This window comes from Tiliqua scincoides, chromosome 1, assembly GCF_035046505.1.
Source record: "Tiliqua scincoides isolate rTilSci1 chromosome 1, rTilSci1.hap2, whole genome shotgun sequence".
NCBI classification, from domain to species: domain Eukaryota; kingdom Metazoa; phylum Chordata; class Lepidosauria; order Squamata; family Scincidae; genus Tiliqua; species Tiliqua scincoides.
Genome location: NC_089821.1, coordinates 249,112,895 through 249,132,665, shown reverse-complemented (window position 1 = coordinate 249,132,665; position 19,771 = coordinate 249,112,895). Strand labels below are relative to the sequence as shown.

Here is a 19,771-nt window from a genome sequence, read left to right as displayed (position 1 = left end):
GAGTGATAGATCACTTTTTTATGTTTTAGTTTTTTTTCCTGTGCTGGTTTTCAATCACTGGTTCATACATGAATTGATCACCAAAAATTAGCTTTTGGTGGGGCTTTCACAGTCAACTAGCTACCTCCCTTCCTGCTTTGCTGGCCTTGCAAGGCATTCTGGAGCACTGCCATTATTCCATTCTCTTTCTAGTACCCCTAAAGGTCCTGTTGAGTGCCCCTGGGGGTACATGAACCCTAGGTTGGGAACCATTGCTCTATTAGTATGTTGTTTACAGTGTAGTTACTCTCTGATAGTGTTTACAAAAAGGTGGTGAAGACCAGAATTTAAAAGTTTATGAATAAAAATGAATCTTACGATCTTTTACTATATTTTTAATAAATTAGAGACTGTCAGTTCTTAGGTAACAATTACTGGTAGGTAATTTTTCAGAATCTGGCCTAGGGTAAAATCAGACCAACTATTATCAGTTACCCCCTAAGTTTTTGATCCAGACTTATCCAAGGGTCATAGAAAATTCTATGATTCTTGCCTCAAAACCTGCCCTCTGTTTATCTGTGAGATCGACTTATAGGCGAGTATCTGCTGTGGTTATAGATGTTTTAGGGAATTTAATATAGTGAGTTTTGTTCATCTAGTGTGCATCATTTATGGCTAGATAGTTTCTTAGATCAGACAAGGCTAAACCTGGCCCGCAGGCCAGATCCAGCATTTAGAAAAAACCTTCCCCTCGCAGCACAGTGTTTTCTGTTCTGCGCCACAGCATCTTATCTTATCAGCCAGTCTTCTCACAGGCTCACACCGGGCAGCCACTTTCACTCAGAAATGGGAGAGTAGAGTCTGCTGGGGATAGGCAGTGGAAGCAGCTGCACAGTGTAAATTTGTGAGACGATCGACTGGAAAAAAAAGACACTGTGGTGCAGAACGGAAAGTGCTGCCCTGCATGGAGAAGACTTTTTCTAAATGCAGTGGTCCCGTGGTTTGGAGACTGCTGCTTTAGATGTTCCAGTGGCTATTTAGGAATGGACAATTTATATGTGTTTGACTGTACATCAGCATGAAACAATTATTAGGGCAAAAGATATGTATATACTTGAATGAGAGTATGTAAAATTTCTTGTCACAACCCAGGGAATTTTCCCCATGAATACTGAGAGAGTATGCATGTTAATTTATGTGATTCAGCATCTCATTATAATTTGGATTGCTTCATAAAACGAATTGACAATCCTAGTGCACCACTGTATTGAAAATATTAGTTTTCTTGTGCTGCACTGATAACATAATTCCTTGGGCAAGAAAATGTCCTAGTGCTCCCTGTACTTTCCTGAAGAGAGGCAGCTGTTTCCTAGAGTGGGCAGCCACCTATGTCTGTCTACCCAGAAGTAGATCCCATTGATCAATAGAGCTTACTCCCAGGAAAGCCTATAGGATTGCAGCCTTATTTACTACAACAAGAAAGAATAGGCCTAAGAGCCCAATCCTATACAGTGCATGCCAGTAGTGAACTGGCGCGCACTGTTGCAAATGTGCCATAAGGCACGTTTGTGGGCCCTAGCGCCAGTGCTAGCCCTTTGACCTTCGAATAATTCGAAGGTCACATGCCCCCCCCCGGCATGCTCTGCAAGACTTAGCAAAAGTCTTAGCAGCAGTAAAGTGAAAGATTTTATTTAAAAAAGGGAAGAATTTTGTTGCCATCCAATTCATGCTGCTGCAAATCTGCTGGATCCAAGATTCAAAGGTGGAAATATAAGTGATGATAACACTGTGACTGCATTTGACTGGATTACAAAATAAGCATCACATTTAGGACTTGATGTTGGGAAGGTACTTTCAAATGTTGCAGAATATAGAGCATCTTCAGGGATTTGGTCCAGGAATGAAATCTGGGATTCTGCCAAACATATTCCTCCTGCAACATGGTGGCAAGGTCTTTGCACAACAGCCTCTGAGTCCTCTTGCTTCTCACCTTCTTCAGATTCCTCCAACTTCTGCAGCATGTGAAAGAATCTGGTCTATGTTTGGAAACACACACTAAAATCAAGAAATAAACTGACATGTGAAAGGGTAGAGAAGCTTGTTTCAATTCAGGCAAACCTTTAGTTTTTAAAAGTCCATAATAACTGTGGTAATGACAGACACAACAGAGGAGCTGCAGAAGCAGAGACTGAAACTGATAATTACAGCTCAGAAAATGATTCTGATTAAATTTCATGCCCATTCATTGAAACTTAGTCCCACTCCCCTCTATACACTTCCCCCCTCTTCAATTCTTTTTATGAATGGGTTTTTTATTTTTATTTAATACTGTGGAGAGGAAATATGAATTGTTACTTCTGGATTTTTAAAAATTGTTTTGTGGAGGTTTTTTGTCTGTTCCACATAAACTAGTAAACAGTTCAGGAGGTTGTTGCTCCATTTGTTGCAATTACAAATAAATATTATAAAAAAAGTAAATTCTGTTTGCAATAATTGTTTGGATACACTATTTTTTAATATGCTAATTGTGATAATTTTATGCCAAGTCAAATTGTCCATAGTCATATTTTGTGTTCCTAAAGTAACAGAATGACTTTCAATCTGGAAAAGAAAAAAAAAGTGCAAATGTAGCATTTTTCAATTTTTTCAAAAATTTCTGTTTTTTTCTGAAAAATAGGAAAAAAAACTGGTTTTTTCCAAGCTTCAAAATTTCAGGAAATTGATAACCTTAACTCCCAAAGGTGTGCCATTATGTTGCATTGCTGATTACAGGTTTCACCTGTTGTTGAGAAGTTCAAGTAAAAGTGAATTACAAAGTCTAGTCCCTGGCCCTTCAAAACATGCCAAAATTGGATTTCTCATTTCGGGGGGGACGGGGGACTAGCAATTATGTTGCATTGCTGATTACAGGTTTCACCTGTTGTTGAGAAGTTCAAGTAAAAGTGAATTACAAAGTCTAGTCCCTGGCCCTTCAAAACATGCCAAAATTGGATTTCTCATTTGGGGGGGGGATGGGGGGGACAGGGACGGGGACAGGACACTGAAGGGTTAAAGTTGCACTAGTGCCGGAGCCCTGAAACAGTCAACTTTGCATCCCTGGTGCTCAAAATGGAGTGATTCTAAAAGTCTAGAAAAAAACAACCCAAGGGAACAAGTTCCAGTTCTCTACTGGCCACAGTAAAAAAAAAAAATTCAGGTCAATACAATGATTCTAAGGGCACAATCCTAACCAGGTCGATTCAGAAGTAAGTCCTATTTTGTTCAGTGGAGCTTATTCTCAGGAAAGTGTGGTTAGGATTGCAGCCTGAGTATCTTTTTTTACATTCTGATTAATGGTGCATTAATGTGCCAGTGGGGTGTGGTGCTTTGAAAGTTTTTATCCAGACCTCATACAGTGTTCTTGACCATAAACTAACATAGGGCCCAATCCTATCCAATTTTCCAGCACCGGCGCAGCTACAATACAGCCCCAAGGTAAGAGAACAAAAGTTCCCATATCTTAAGGAGGACTCTGTGACTATTGCCCCACCACAAGACGCAGTGCATGCTCCATTGGCCCAGCTGCACCAGCACAGGAAAATTGGATAGGATTGGGCCCATAGTCTTCTGTGGGATGACCTCATCCCAGACCATTCTTTTGTCCTAAAATAGATTGGTTTCTATCACCCACCCTGGTCCTCAGATAATGGATATCTTTCTTTGCCTTTGCCTGTAGGGAATGGTGGTAGATTGGTAGACAGGAGAAGGGGGAAGGTTTGACTCTTGCATTCTGTTGGACAAGAGAGCTTGGACAACAAATTAGCATATGACTGGGCTTTGAATTTGAAGGATCTGTGTCTGAAGTTAGAAACTCAGAAGTCTGTTTTTATCTTAAGAGCATCTTATGCCAGTGTTCTGCAGGCAGATAGGATTATTTCAGACAAGGTGCAACCAACTAGAAATGTCCATGTACGTTATCCATGTAAGTAGATGGGGAGGGGCTGGACAAGAAAAAACCTGTCCTTTTGAGTCTGGTTTGAGAACCTCAGATTTTGATAAAGTGATTTTGAATCTGACCCAAACACCATACCATCCTGGTATTTGCCCTTGGCCAGAGACACATCTAGGCATTCCTAGAATAATTGGGTGTTTTGATAAGAACAGATAAGGATGTTTCAGATTCATTATTACTGTGAGAACCATCTGCTAGGAGCTCTCTCTGGAGGAACAAGTTTCTGGAGTGAGAACTCTGTGGAATACCCCCACCCCTTAAGTTAAAGACTGGATGAGGGCTTTTAATGTTAAAAGGGTAAGTAGTATCTTTTGAAACCTTGAAGGCTGGATTGGAAAAAGGAGTGACAGAATGATTATATCAGTATTTTAAAAAGGAAATTGATACATACTCTTATTCTTTTAAGTTCTGAATTTTAAATACTATATTGTAGGCCTGTTCGTATTCGAGGACCTGTTGAACAGTGGCTAGGAAATGTTGAAAACACCATGTGTGATATAGTACGAAAGTAAGTACCTGTATCATCATAAGACATTATTACAAAATTGGTTTTTTAAAATGGTCTCTAATAGTTTTTTTTAGTTAAAAAGAGGAATCTTCATCATCTTACTGCATTTATAGGTTTGAATAAGGATTTAGAGTTATTATATTATAACTCTATTATGAGTTATCATCTGTTCAGTTCTAACACAATCCTGCTTCATTTTTCATATAAACTGGCATTGGGGGCAGCAACTTTTCCTGTTTCTTTTGGACAAGTTCTCTTTGTATGAAATAGTGCAGGGCATGACTTGGAAGTTCATTGTAACAAATATCTATGCTTAGTTAATTCCAATAATATTAATTTGGAGGTAGTAGAGAACCTACAAGGTGCCAATGAATTTCTTAACTGATTAAGAACCCGATCCTGTGCTCCGTGCCACGCCTCCGCAGCGCGGACCACAGTTGCAAACATGCTGTAAGGCACATTTGCGGGGCTTACCGCCAGGCTCCTGCCAGAGATAGCTCAGCTTCGGCCGGTGCTGAGCCAGTGCACGGTGGGCACCTGGGTTCTGTGGCTCGGCGGTCTCCATGACCGCCAGGCTGCAGAACGGGAGATGGGGGTGTGGTCGGGGGGCATTGGGGAGGTGTTCCGGGGAGGGGGGGAGGCATGGCCGAGGGCGTGGGGGAGGTGTGTCAGGGGGAGGGAGAGAGGCGGGTCCACGGAGCTGAGCTCCGCAGGATCCAAGGCGCTCGGGTAGGGCTGCGCGCCCTACATGAGCGCCTTTACTTTAGAAGTGACCGCTAAAGTGAGTAGCCCCATTGCGGGGCTGCTTCCCTTACCCGGGGGAAGGGGACAGACGTCTCCTTCTCCCGAGGAGCCTCCCACAGTAGCGCGGGAGGCGTTGGATCCGGTGGGAGCCCTCCATGGGGCCGCCAGGTCCCGGAGCTCTGGGCAGTTCAGGATTGGGCTGCCCATTTAGGATAACTCTTGATGAATTTAATTATGTTAGTGCTAGTCCACAAAGTTGTTTACTCAGTATTTATCGATGTGCTTGTAAACAGCAGGGAACAGCAATGACCATTCAGAGAGGGAATGGGGGTGTGCTCGGGTTATCAGTGTGGGAGAATGTCCAATCAAAGGGAATGAGCAGTAGGCAGAAGCAGCCCCAGAGGATCCCAATACGTCAGGAGAGTAGGAACCCAGAGGGAATTGGTGCCAAGAATAACCTCAGCAAACGCCCCCTTGGTGTAGCTGCACTGGAGCTGGAAAGTTGGATAGGACTGGGCCCTAAGGCTACCTAATGAGTTCATTGCAGAAATGAGATTTGACTTGGAAACTTCCTGATTTGTAGTTCAATCTCTTAGTCACTATGCTATACAACCTCTCTTAAGTTCTTAAAAAATCAACAGCTAATTTCCCCAAAATTAATTTTATTTAGAACACAAAACGGGCACAGTCTACTACAGGAAATAGCACAATATTGTCTTAAATTTAAATAGTCTCACTATTGCTAATTAAATGTTAGCATTGTTTATCATAGTGCTGGGATGGAACTCTCCCTACCCCCCTGCATGTCTGCCACTACTTTATGGACTGCAAAAGTTGGAGTGGAGTTTCATCACTTTTGGGGAAAGGACACACAAAAGTGTTGATAATTTTGGGAGTTGGGTTGGGAAACTGTTCTGTGATGGCTGCATCAGTATTTTTCATTGAACATTAAAGACAACAGCAGCACCAACTAAATGCACCTTCTATCTCCCTGGCAGTTGACTGCTGCTGGCTACTATTTTCTTTCCCAGAATGCACTGGGAATTTATACTGTGTCGCAATGCAGCAGGACCCCCTAGCACATTAGTTCTCAATTTGTGGGTCCAGGACCCACCAGTAGGTTGTGACCCAATTTTTGGTGGTTTGTGAAACTGACAGTGTAGATAAGGCCATGTGCATCAAGGGATAGACAAGCTGCTCCTGGGGGGTGGAGCACTGCTGCCCATTCACCATTACAGCCACACCCCTTGGCATTTATAAATGAGGCAGTGACCTCTAGGACCTCTAAAAAGTTTGACAACCACTGCCGTAGTGCATTCCTGGGGAAAAACTGCAAGATCTTATGAGAACGGGAAGGGGCAACATTATTTCCAGAAATACACTAGGGAATAATGCTATTTTTCTAATGAAATTTCAGAAGGCAAATGGCAAGGAGGCATTTTCTGGTTCTACTCTCACCCATAGAATCTGCACCTTTTGGTTTGAAGGATGATTAACCCTGCTCCTACTGCCATGGGCAAGCGGCCTACTCGAGCCCCAACAATTATTGCAACTTTGATGGGTCCCTAGATGAAAGTGACAAGGTTTCAAATTCTGTTAACTCTTCATCCCAAAGACTGAAACTTTGGTGAAAGTGCTGGTATGAAGTTAGTTCAGCCCAGCACTAGTTTAGGGTGATGCAGGCTATATGAGTTAATGATGGATCAGGCTTTTATAGAAACCTCCTTACCTTCTGTTGAGCTAAAAATCTTGAACTGCTGCATCAGGAAACAGTGGACATGATGTCAGGATTGCAAACTGGAGCTTTAGACCATTCTTCTTAGAAAATGCCAACTGGATACTACTGAATTATAGTCCCATTGCACAAATGTCTCTCCCACAAAATTATATTACACTGGCTCCCTGGGTTGTAGAAGTCTGAGTTATGGACAGTTGCATTAGTGCTTCTGCATAGGAGCAGTATGTCCATTAGTGGTGATTTTGAGGAGGCATGGTAGTGCTGGCCCAGTAAGAGCTGGATGTTGTGAGCTATGTACATTTTGAGTTCTGGACCAATACTTATGTAGGGAATTTACAGCCCAATCCTAAGCTTCCCCAGCACCCAGCAGTACAGTGGCACTGAAATGGCTGCTACTGTATCCTGTGGGGCCAGGGAAGCTGCTGAAGGTCCTCCTTGGAGTAAGGGAACATTGGTTCCCTTACCTTGTGTTGAGTGTAGCTGGCCATAAGAACATAAGAAGAGCCCTACTGGATCAGGCCAAGGGCCCATCTAGTCCAGCTTCCTGAATCTCACAGTGGCCCACCAAATGCTCAAGGAAGCACAAGACAACAAACATAACCTGCGTCCTGGTGCCCTCCCCTGCATCTGGCAATCAGAGGCAGCTTGCCTCTAAAACCAAGAGCTTACACATACCTACTATGACTTGTAACCTGTAATGAACTTTTCCTCCAGGAATTTGTCCAATCCCCTCTTAAAGGCATCCAAGCAAGATGCCATCACTACATCCTGTAGCAAGGAGTTCCACAAACTAATTACATGCTGGGTAAAGAAATATTTTCTTCTGCCAGCCCTTGAGTTGAGGGGACGCATGTCAGGTTCTGTGGCTGCAGAAGGGGGACAGGATCCGGCAGAAGCCTCTGCTGCTGTTCTGGCCCGCCTCCCGGCCCAATATGCCCTCCGGCCCTCTCTCCCACCACCCAGTTTCACCCCATCCCTGCCTTCCTCTCACCCTCCTTGCGCCCTGAAAAGCCTCCTTACTTCTTGGCAGGGATACCACTTGATGGTCTTCCTGGGCATCCTTCCATTGCTGAGACCCAGCACCAACTGGTGCTGGCCTCTCTACCGGCGCCGGGTCTCTTCCACCAGCAGGAAAGTGCCTCCTCAAGTGCAGCACCAATGCTGGGCAGCACAGAATTGGATTGCCCATGTATTCTGAAATGACTGATTACTCTTAATTTTGAACTGTTTTCCTGGTGGAGGAAGGACATTCCATATTGATGGGTTGTATATAATTATATTAAATCAGAGTGGAGATAGACATTACAAGAGACGAAATAACTTTTGACCTCCTTTTTTCAAATCATTGTTGTGTCTTGCACTGCCTTCATCTTGCACTATCAGCTGTTGGTGATGGTAACTGGAAAAAAGCACATAGGAAGAAAGCTCACAGGAAAATTACTCACAGAAAAAGCCCCACTGTCATAAATGCGCACAGGAAAATTACCCACATGTAAAAATGCCCACACGGAAAGTGTGGAAAATGGAAAAATGCCCACACCATCTCCCATTTATGACAATGAATAGATATTACCTGTATTTTATATTATTATTGATATCTTATGAGTAACAGATTTGATATTCATATGCAACAATGTGTGTTGTGATTTTATTCAGTATAATTAAATAATAATTTTGCTATACATTATAGCAAAATACTATGGTGAGGAAAACAGCCTATGAGAATCCACTCTGCACTTGCCTATGAGTTGAGTGGATCATGCCATAAATAATTTATCACTTAAAATGCAAAAGACCTTTGTGCCTTATGTCAAGAGCTTTTCCTCTGATCTTATGCAAGAATGGGGGAAAAAAATCTAACAATTTACAGGATGTGATTTGGATGAAAAGTATAGAAACCTCAGAATCTCACTTCAAAAAAAGCAAATGTCTAGTCCTCATACCAATCCTATCTTTCCTATCTTTGCAGGCTACACCAACTCCAAAATGGCCACCACTGTATCCTTCAGGGCCAGGGAGCCACCGTAGGTCTTCTCAGTGGAAGGGGACATTTGTTCCCCTGAGTAAAATCCCAGCCTCCAAAATGGCTTGAGTCTGTGCCAACTTAAGTAGCTGGTGAAGACTTGAGAAACCCCATGTCGGGCTTCCAAGCCTGACATGGGGCATAGGATCTGGTGAAGGAGGCCTCTGCTGGCCGGTTCCTCCTCCCTTTCCCTGCCAGGCTGGTTCCTCCTCACTTTCCTCCCTCCCCATGCCATCCTGCCATCTTTCCTGTACCTGCACACATCCCAGCACTCACCTTTTTGCTGCCTGCAACAAGGTCTCCTTCAATGGTGCTGAAAGGCAGTGCAGGCCTGTCCACAAATGCCACTTTGTGCTGCAAATATGCTTTACAGCACATTTACGACACAGCTCCAATGCTAGGCTGCAGTACCGATGCTGACATCTGCTCGGATCAGGCCCGTAGTTCTCCTAGTCAGTATGAGTGCAATGATTGAACTGTAGTCTTTTCCCCCTGCCTTAATTACAGTCAACATCTATCAAAAGAAGATGAGACATTGTATCTTCTTTTTATTTGTGAGTTTTCTTGTCCTGTCTCTACTCTGGTATCTGGCATAACTTCTTCATACCTGATAAAATCACAACACACATTGTTGCCTATTAATATGAAATATTTCACTCATATCAGTAATATCAAATATAGGTAACACCTATTCATTCTCATTAAATGGGGGATAGTGTGGGAATTTTTCTGTGAGGGCATTTTCCCTGTGCACTTTTTTCCTAGAATCATTGGTGACCAATTCAAGGCAATGTACAGTAAAATACAGTAAAATAATTTGCAAAGTACAGTAAAATAATGTCATATGACATGTTATATTAAATTAGATGTTTTGGGGAAGATGTTTTGGGCAAATGATACAAGGAACAACTATAGCTCCATGTCTTTTGTAAACTTTAATTTCTCCTGAAGAATTTCCAAATATAGTAAAAACTGCTTAGTAACTCAGTAATAATCATTTTGTTTTGATTGCATTATTTTATTCTAAGAGTACAATATGTTTGTAGATTTATAGCAGTTGGAATCTTAGAGTGGAATCAAATGGAATTTAAGGAATGGTTTTTCACACATCCAGGGCAAGCAGTACTACTTGTGGTAAGCAATACTTTATTAAAAATCTGTTCATAATATGCAGTTTCCTACCGAAAAGGCAATTGAACAATGTGCAATGCAGGGCTTCCCCAGGTCTCAGAATACCTTATAAGGGCATAAAAATGTCAGATTAGGTACCCATGGATAATTAAATCTAGGGGTACCAAATCCCGCTGATAAAAATTCCAACCTGTTGTAAGGGATTTAAGAAATATTACTGTGTAATATTTAAGTTTGATTCCAAGTAAGCAAATTGTTGCTAATGCTGCTAATTCAGTGTTTTCTTTCGTAGAGTCAGTTAAAGTTTACTGTGGAATGTGAAACAAGTTTTCTAAGTAATAATCCAAGGAAGAAGATGATTAAAGACCGTGATCAACTAATTAACCTTCTAGAACAACTTGCAGAGATTGCATCAGATATTCTTCGCTATCACAAGCAAAGTACATTGGAGGCATTAGTTACTTTGTTCATTCACTGCAGGGATATACTAACTACACTCATAGACAATGAGATCTATAAACTTGAAGATTTTGAATGGATAAGGTGCGTGACTTTAACCCATAATCCCAGTGTTAATGTCTAAAATTATGTTGTTTAATTTCTTATTTCTAAAAGAAATAACTATTAAACCAAGAAAAGATTATGATGATAATGACAATGTTAGGTAAACCTAAATAAATACAGGTAAGACATGATTTATGGACACTCCAATTTATGGCGCTTTTGTTTAGGTATGTTCCATTCAGCCCTGTGTTTTTGTACAGATGCAGTAGTGCTATTCCAACTTATATAGGTTCTAACTTCCAGACAGAGGTCCAGAATGAAACCAGGACGTAAATTGGAAACAACCTTTAATACGTAGCCAAAATTTGGCAATACTTTATTAAGGACCAAGAAGCTTTTGAATTCTCTAGAACTCTTCATCAGGTTGGATATTACGCTGTGCAAAAATGTGGAGGAAGGAGCTAGTCATAGCACAATAGCCACCAAAGTTGAATTTTATTACTGTTTTTAAGATGGAGTGCAGAAGAGATCTGTACTCATACTGATTAGCTTCATTGGGTGATTTCATGGGACACCCAGCACCTTTCTGCCTCATGTAACTCCTGCAATTAATCTCATAGAATTTGGCAGGGTGGGGGAGTGGGGTGGGTACAGCTGGAAAGTGTGAGTAATGCAGTGCCTCTGCTAACAATTCCCCTGTGTCTTCTGGGTATCACTCCTTCCTTTGCAGTTTCCTGCATTGCATCCCATGCCATTAAAGAAGATCTCTTGAACCTTAGCAGTGACTGAGGGAGTTTCATTAGGGAGGAAAGGGTGGGGAAGGTGGCCTAGAGCCCAATCCTATCCACACAGGAGCAGTGGGCACTAAACACTCACCACTGTATCCTGTGTGGGATACAAGCAGACTGAAGATCTCCCCAGGGGAAGGAGACATTCATCCCCTTACCCTGAGTAAATCTCCAGCCTGCTCATTGGGTCTTCTGTCTAGCAGGCACAGACTCAACAAGCCCCCTGTTGTGCTTCCGAACCTGGGAGGGATTATATGAATCATCAGAAGAAGACTCCACTGGTTCCACCCCCTCCCAGGCCATCCCTTTCCCTATTCTGCCCTCCCTTCATCCTCCCTCTGCCCCTGAATGCCTCCCCCATTCCCTCCCTCCACCCTCTCCAAGCCCTCATGCCGCTCAGCGCTTACCTCCTTACCACCGACAGCTGGGGCTCCTAAAGCAGCATTGACGGCTCAGCACAATCCACCCCACCAGCTTTGCTTACTCATCTGGTGGTGTAAAAGTGCTTTAAGGCACATTTGTGACATCCACCACTGGCACTGGGGGTGCAGCACCGGCAGGTAAGCCAGCACAGCATCAGGTTGTTACTCTGGCACATGTTGTACCAGAAGAACACTCTGAGTCCCACCTCATTGAATGTTATTAATATTGACAAATTCGAGTATATAATAACTATGATAGGAATTATCTTGCTTAAAGGATTATGTTGTTTACAAAAATGTTTTTATTTTAGGCAATTACGTTACAGATGGCATGATCTTGGCGTTTGTAAGGTTGTTCAAGGTTATGCTACCTTTGATTATGGTTTTGAATATTTGGGCTGCTCTCCACGATTGGTTATTACCCCTCTCACAGATAGATGTTGGTTAACAATCACTGGAGCTCTGCAATTGAACCTGGGAGCCTGTCTTGCTGGTCCAGCAGGTACAGGAAAAACAGAAACTGTCAAAGATTTATCAAAAGTAAGTTCTGTATCTGAATTGTAATGAAAAGTATATTCTGCATACTTTTATATAATAATATTCTGTATAGATCTAACAGCATGTATTTTAATACATTTATAGAGAACAAGACAGAGTTATATTTATGGTTTATAATGTCTGGTATATTGAACACCAGACGTATTTGATACATGTAGAAACATGTTAAAATGAATAAGATAAAGTTTTTGCCCACCACCCAGTTCAGAGTTGAGTTTATGTCAGTGAGTTAAGGGTGCCCATGTTTGGATTGTTAATTATGTGTATATTATACACATTTTTACCATTTCATTATCACTAAATTACAGGTAGACCCCTGTATCCATGGATCCAGTATCCACAGTTTCACTTCTCTGCAGATCCAGCCCCCCTCCAACCCCATACCCATTAATTGTTTAAAGGCTTACTGCTGTTTTGCCAGATTCCCAGATCAAGCTTCACCTAGAGAACTTATGTCCACTTTAAGTTAATTAGTTCCCCTTTTTCCCCCCACAATGGTCCTAGATCTGCACTGCTGGACCCCATCACTAGGGTAGCTTACCTGTTCAAACTGGAGAGGTCCTCCTTCCTCCCTTCTCCTGCCAGCAGCTTCTCCAGCCACTGCAGCAACATGCCCTTGCCTTTGGTGCCAAGGTGGCACCATGCCCTTGGTTGCCACCTTGGGCATGGCAGCCACACACCAGTCTCCAGCATCTCTAGCAGTCACCATTCCAGCAATCCTCAGAAGTCCATTCACCAGTTCATCCATCCACCAGTCCATTAGTTAGTCCATTGGTCAGTCAGCAGGTCCTGTAGTTCGTCAGCCAGTCTGTTAATCAGTCTGCCAGTCAGCAAGTTCATCAGTCAGGCTTCTTTTCCAAGCTCCTTCCTTCTACTCTCTCAGTCTCTCCAATCTCCTTCCTTCTGCACATCCCCTTTCCTTCCTCCAGGTGCTGCTTTTATACCCGAAGGCCTTATTGCTTCCAATTGGCTGCAGCTGTGCAGCACACTCACTGCAATCTAAGGCCCTGGTGTTAACTTCATGCTTGCCTACCAGAGCAAAGGACAACTGTTGACACAACACCCTATCTCCTCAAGGGATCTTGTGGTTTTCAGTACAACAGTTAAGAAAATGTTTTTCTTTTTACAGGTCACTATAAGCATACAAGCTTATAGCGACACACAGGCAGCCTGAATGCTTGAAGATGCTCGATCGAAGGTCAAAAGGAATATGTTTACTTCCTGGGTGTGGGGTGTGTGTGGAGATAGCATTCCCCCACATCCATGCTTTCTGTATCAGGCAGGGGGCTGGAATGGATCCCCTGTGGATACAGGGGGACGCCTGAAACTATTGACCAGCTATATGATGAAATCAGCAGACTTGCTTTCCTGATAGCTGTGGCTGTGGCTATCAGCTTCTGTAGACTTCTGTACTACAATGAGTCATGGACTCTTCGCTCACAACAGGAGAGGAAACTGAACGCTTTCCACATGCTCTGCCTCCGACGCATCCTCGGCATCACCTGGCAGGACAAAGTTCCAAACAACACAGTCCTGAAACAAACTGGAATCCCTAGCATGTATGCACTGCTGAAACAGAGACACCTGCGTTGGCTCGGTCATGAAGTGAGAATGGATGATGGCCGGATCCCAAAGGATCTCCTCTATGGAGAACTCGTGTAAGGAAAGCGCCCTACAGGTAGACCACAGCTGCGATACAAGGACATCTGCAAGAGGGATCTAAAGGCCTTAGGAGTGGACCTCAACAGGTGGGAAACCCTGGCCTCTGAGCGGCCCGCTTGGAAGCAGGCTGTGCAGCATGGCCTTTCCTAGTTTGAAGAGACACTTGGCCAACAGACTGAGGCAAAGAGGCAAAGAAGGAAGGCCCATAGCCAGGGAGACAGACCAGGGACAGACTGCACTTGCTCCCAGTGTGGAAGGGATTGTCACTCCCGAATCGGCCTTTTCAGCCACACTAGATGCTGTTCCAGAACCACCATTCAGAGCGCGATACCATAGTCTTTCGAGATGGAAGGTTGCCAACTACTAGCTGTGGCTGCACAGGGAACCAATTGAAATTATTCTGTTGTAGTATAAATAGCAATAGTACCTTTTCACATTTGTTAGAACGGCCTGGGGTGGCAGTGAGATTGCTCTCACCCCTGTGCATTGGACAAAACTTGTAAACTGCTATGTTTGTGCATAGACTCCAGTACACAAATGACTGATAGTTCATTATCATTTACCCCTCTTGGATTTTGCTGGGTCAGGATCACATATTATCAGATTCACACATATTGGATTATCTCCGTGTTAGAATATGTTACATATAGCAGATCATATACTGTTTGGTCTGAGTGTAGCTCCATCATCAGAAGCTTTTGCAAGGCCTCCTTCCATTCACAGCAATGGTAACCTGCTTAAAGGCACAATCCTAACCCCTTATGTCAGTGGTTTCCAACACTGGCATAGCGGTGCCAATGGAACGTGTGCTGCATCCTGCAGTTAGGTTGCATTGCCCTTATGTCAGTGCTTGAAAGCACTGACATAAGCGGTTAGGATTGCGCCCTAAGACTCTAAACAGAAAGGTTGTTTGCTTTTACAATTATTCATAGCCTATCAGAATGTAAGCAATAATTTCCAAATGCCAATTTATCATTGACCTATTTTATTCCAGAGAAAAGTTTGCAATAGTAGCCTAGTGAAATTCATTACAGTTCTTGGTGAAGGCAATATCAAAAGAGTGTGACATAGTCTGTTCAAAGCTGGAGATCAAAAGAGGAAGCTAGAGAGAAGAGTTAGGAAGCAGCTCAGTTTGAAGGTTCCATCTACATAAAATGTCAAAGTTTAAAGAGAAAATCTGAACTGAAATTATATGAAATTACTGCCACATTTAAAATTTACTAAAATTGCTCCTGGTTAAATAACTGCTTCTGCTCTTTTTTAAAAGAAACTGCAAATAGAAAAACATCCCAGTCCATATTCAGTATTGTACAATGTTGCTACTCCCAAGGAAGAAAAGAAGACTAACACAAAAATTATAGAAAAAGATACATGTAGAAAAGTAAATGAAGCTAGATTCAAATAACTATCAAGAAAAGTCCATGGAAACCAAATTTTTAAAAAGTCATTATCTCCTATTATCTCAGAATCTTATGTGTTCATCATCTACTGTCCTTTGATGAAAGATATTTCTTAAATTATAGGTTCCATTTGGAACCTATAATTCTCATTTGGAGTTAACACAATTCCAATACTGAACAAATGCATTCCAGTCGCTTCTGAAGCAATCTGATGCAGAGTATCTCCCATCGCAAACCTGATTCAATGTGTTGACCTTCCATCAGTGTGTTCTACAACGTCAAATCATATGTCAACTACTTGAAGCTGATTTGTTTTCCACACCATAGCAGCCAGTTTCCTTGGAGTAGTTAACATTCTAAGGGCACAATCCTAAGTGCAACTTGGGGCAGCGCAAGTCTCTTGCACTGGCCCAGGAGGGTCGCAAATGTACTGTTAAGCACGTTTACACCTCCTCTAGAGTCAGCTGGCAGGGACACATGCTGGCCCACAGAGGCTGAATCCAGTCTCCACGCTGACTTTGACAGGAACAGTAGTGTCAGCCAAGCTTGACCGATGGAAGGGTCTGGGGTGGGTGGGGAGGAGGCGGAAGGGAGGCCTTCTGGGGTGGAGGGAGGACAGGAGGAGGGCAGTCCCAGGGGCAGTCGAGTGGGGAGCAGGAGGCAGGGCTGGGACTGTCTGTTATGCCAGATCCCAACCCATTCCCCGAGCAGTGTGGAGCTGCTGCAAGCCATTCCACTCTCTTCAAACTTATGCCACCTCCGGACGTGGCACAAGTCCAAGGAGACCCATTGGGGCTGCGCTGGCTTACCTGGGAGTAAGGGGAAGAGTTTCCCTTTACCTCCAACTGAGCCACTTTGGGCCCCTATCATGCACTGGATACAGCGCAGGCCTCCTGGCCTGCCAGAGCAAGATAGGATTGCGCTGCACTAATCTACACTCTGACCCAATTATTTGATTGAATTAATGCAAAAAGACTGGCTCAGGTTTTTTTGGGATCTCATCTCTTAGAATCACTTTAACTCCAGTGTTTCCTTCCAACAGATTGTACTTTTCACATTTTCATTAGGTGTGCGCACAGGTTCCCTGTCTTTGTTGCATCACCAATACACATCTGAAACTGTGCTACACATCTTTCTTAGCCTCATTGGTGTGTAATACCATTGTACATCTTATACCAATTTTCTTTGAGCTTTTATTTTCTTTTTCTTTTGAGCCCATTTTTAGAAATGGGCTATGTCAGAATGCCAGATGCAAGGGAGGGCACCAGGATGCAGGTCTCTTGTTATCTGGTGTGCTCCCTGGGGCATTTGGTGGGCTGCTGTGAGATACAGGAAGCTGGACTAGATGGGCCTATGGCCTGATCCAGTGGGGCTGTTCTTATGTTCTTAAGCTGATATTTATTAATTACTTCCCAGTTTTCTGTGTATTATATCACAAATATTCATATTAAATTCTCTCTCCCCTTTCCTTTTTGTACCAAGATTTATAGGTTTTAGATTTATTAGCAACTTCTGCTCTAAACCTGCTTTGTTTTCATCATTAGGCTCTTGGAAAACTCTGTTTGGTCTTCAACTGTTCAGAAGGTTTGGATGATAAGGTATGATATATAATTTTATTTGGTACAGTGTATTTCGAATGTCTATGCATTTTTAGCAGTGCAACTAAACTTATCTTTGAAATACAGTTCACCAACAGCACTCCCTATGCTTATTGTCATTGTTGAGAAGTATGGTTTTCTGGGTACACTTCATCTGCAGTGATTCTGTCAGTGACTTTACAATGGTGCACATAAAAGTCTTTCTCTGGCAACTGTATCTTTGTCTCCATCTCTGAGATATTCCCCCAGGACAGATCAGTAGAACATTTGGCAGCTTCAATTTGGACCTAGAAGGTTTCCCAGTGTCCTCTGTTCATTGCTTTCATAGCTTAAATAGCAAGAAGAACTTATGAATCTTGATGAAACTGCAGCAGCAACAGGATGGGAGAGTTTTTTCCCCTGCCCCAGTTCTGATCCTGATAGCAGCCCCTATGCATGTTATTTTTAGGTTTAAAAAACTTGGTTTCAATGAAAAAAACTAAAAGTAGGCTGCAAGTAAGGATTAAAATGGCAGCAGAGAAAAGTGCTGATGGCCCCCTACCCTCCAGCACAGTTTCACCAAAATTCTTATCCTGCTTCCTACTTAAAAAAGCAAAAGCTAAGCCCAACAACCAGAGGCGATCCATGACAATGTACATGTCTAGTTTGGCTCTAAAATATAGAGCTTCACTGCCATTAATAGTCCTATCTTTTCTGCATTTCTCCCACTCTAGTCAGTGTAGTACTAAAGCCTGGGTGGGGAAAGGGAATGAATTTGGGGTGGGAAGGCTGCAGCTGGAGAGGATAGAATCCAGTGTATGCCATCGCTGCCACAGCCCCCCCCCCACAGCCTTTCCACCAACCATACTTCCTCGCTCTCTGCCCAGTTCTAAAGAGCTTTAGTACTACACTGACAGGAGGATCCAATGCACACTGGATCCTATTCCCTCTGGCAACAGCCTCTCCGCCACTTTCTCTCCTCAGACTTGAGCCAGAGATATTGCTGGCACAGGTCAGAGGAGACAGATTGTGGATTGGGTAGCTTATGGAGGGTAACAAGGATTTAAATCCCCTTCTGAAGCCTCCCACTTCACCGGATACAATATGTGTCTTTTCAGTATGGCTGCACCAGCAAGCGGGGAAGGATATGATTGAGCTGCTATATTTTCAATAAGAGTATTCATTGTGAAAATCAGCTGGATATATAGATTATATTTTCTTTTTCTCCCTTATTTCAATGGCATGAAGTCCAAATAGTTGTGACCAAGTCCAAATAAAATTAAAGGAACTTGCAGCGTCATCCTATGCATGTTTCCTTAGAAGTATGTTCCATTGTGTTCAATAAGACTCTGGAAGGGAGTGTCCCTATTTCCTCAAGGCCTTGCAGAGAGTGACGCCATGCCAAGCTAGGGTCAGGAAGAATGACCAGTCAAGTCAGTGTTGATGTCTTGGGATCTAATGACAGGAACTATAAGAGCACCGCAAAGTGTATTAAAATCGATTTATAAAAATAAAACCTAAAAAATAAAATCAGTGAATGTGAACATTGATAGCAATGAAGAAAAAGTAACAAACTGTTTCCAGTATGCATATTTAAAGAGGTTTCATTTCCAATATACTGTGCACAGGAGGGAGAGCAAAGAAGAAGATTCAGTATCTCTCTGACTACACACTAGAAAACTCAAGGCTTTCTAGTAAAAGCAGAAAATTGCTCAGTAAATCAGTAAGCAGGAAAAACTATAAAGTCAAGCTGACACAGATAACATTCATCAAATTACCCCAGGAAACCTTCAGCCTTTATAGACTTTACCCTTATGGACCAGTGATTCCCAAACTGGTGGGTCATGACCCACCAGCCTGGGAAGCACTGGTCCCTGGCCCCTTAAGGGACAGGAGGGGGGAAGGCAGGGACATGATCTCCAGGAACACATCTGTGCCCGGGACAGAGGGGTTGTTTCAACTCCACCTGTGCTGGCCTCTGAGGATGCAGGGAGCCCTGCAGATACCTCTGCAGGGCTCCCCAAGCCCTAGAAAAATTAAAAATAGCAATCAGAAACTACTTCCAGTTTCACAATCAAAAACTGGAAATGGCTATTTTTCATTTTTCTCCCTGAACTTCCTGGAGGACAGCACAGGCGGAGGTAAATAAAACTGTCCCTGACAGTGGTATCATTCTGGGGATCATGTTGCTGTTTTCTCCCTGCCCCCGCAAAGACTTAGGGCGCAATCCTAACCCCCTATGTCAGTGCTTTCCAGCACTGACTTAAGGGCAATGCAGCTCTGAGGTAAGGGAACAAACAGAGGAGGCCTCTGTGAGTGACACCCAACTGCAGGATGTAGCACACGTCCCATTGGCACCGCTATGCCGGTGCTGGAAAGTACTGACATAAGGGGTTAGGATTGCGCCCTTAGTGGCTCCCAAATTTCCAAGGAGAAATTTGGGAACCACTATTATAGACTATACTACAACAAGTTTAAAGCTAAAGCAGAAGCAAGCTGTTTTCTTTTTTGCTGTATCAGCTTAACTCTGACAAAAGATCTTCCTACTGTGTACTGTACTTGCCAAGTTAAAATATATAAAATGGAGAATCAAGCTTACAGAACATGGGGAACAGACACTGTTTTATTTCAACAATAAATGAATTGCATCCTCTGAAAAATATATTTTGTTTCCTGCCTGGCATCTGATGAAATTGGTTCATTTTCAAAATCACTGCTATTTTTCATGAATTAGGCTGTTTGAGTA

The 19,771-nt window shown here is 42.9% G+C and overlaps 1 protein-coding gene across 1 annotated transcript in view; it reads left to right on the top strand.

Annotated features, from left to right (window-relative positions):
• The window catches only part of DNAH14 (dynein axonemal heavy chain 14), a 283,703-nt gene that overhangs the window by 75,851 nt on the left and 188,081 nt on the right, over positions 1–19,771 (top strand). Inside the window, 5 exon segments of the mRNA XM_066623355.1 lie at positions 4,404–4,478; positions 10,030–10,117; positions 10,407–10,657; positions 12,140–12,368; positions 16,993–17,046. Of these exon segments, the coding sequence (XP_066479452.1) occupies positions 4,404–4,478; positions 10,030–10,117; positions 10,407–10,657; positions 12,140–12,368; positions 16,993–17,046 (697 nt within the window).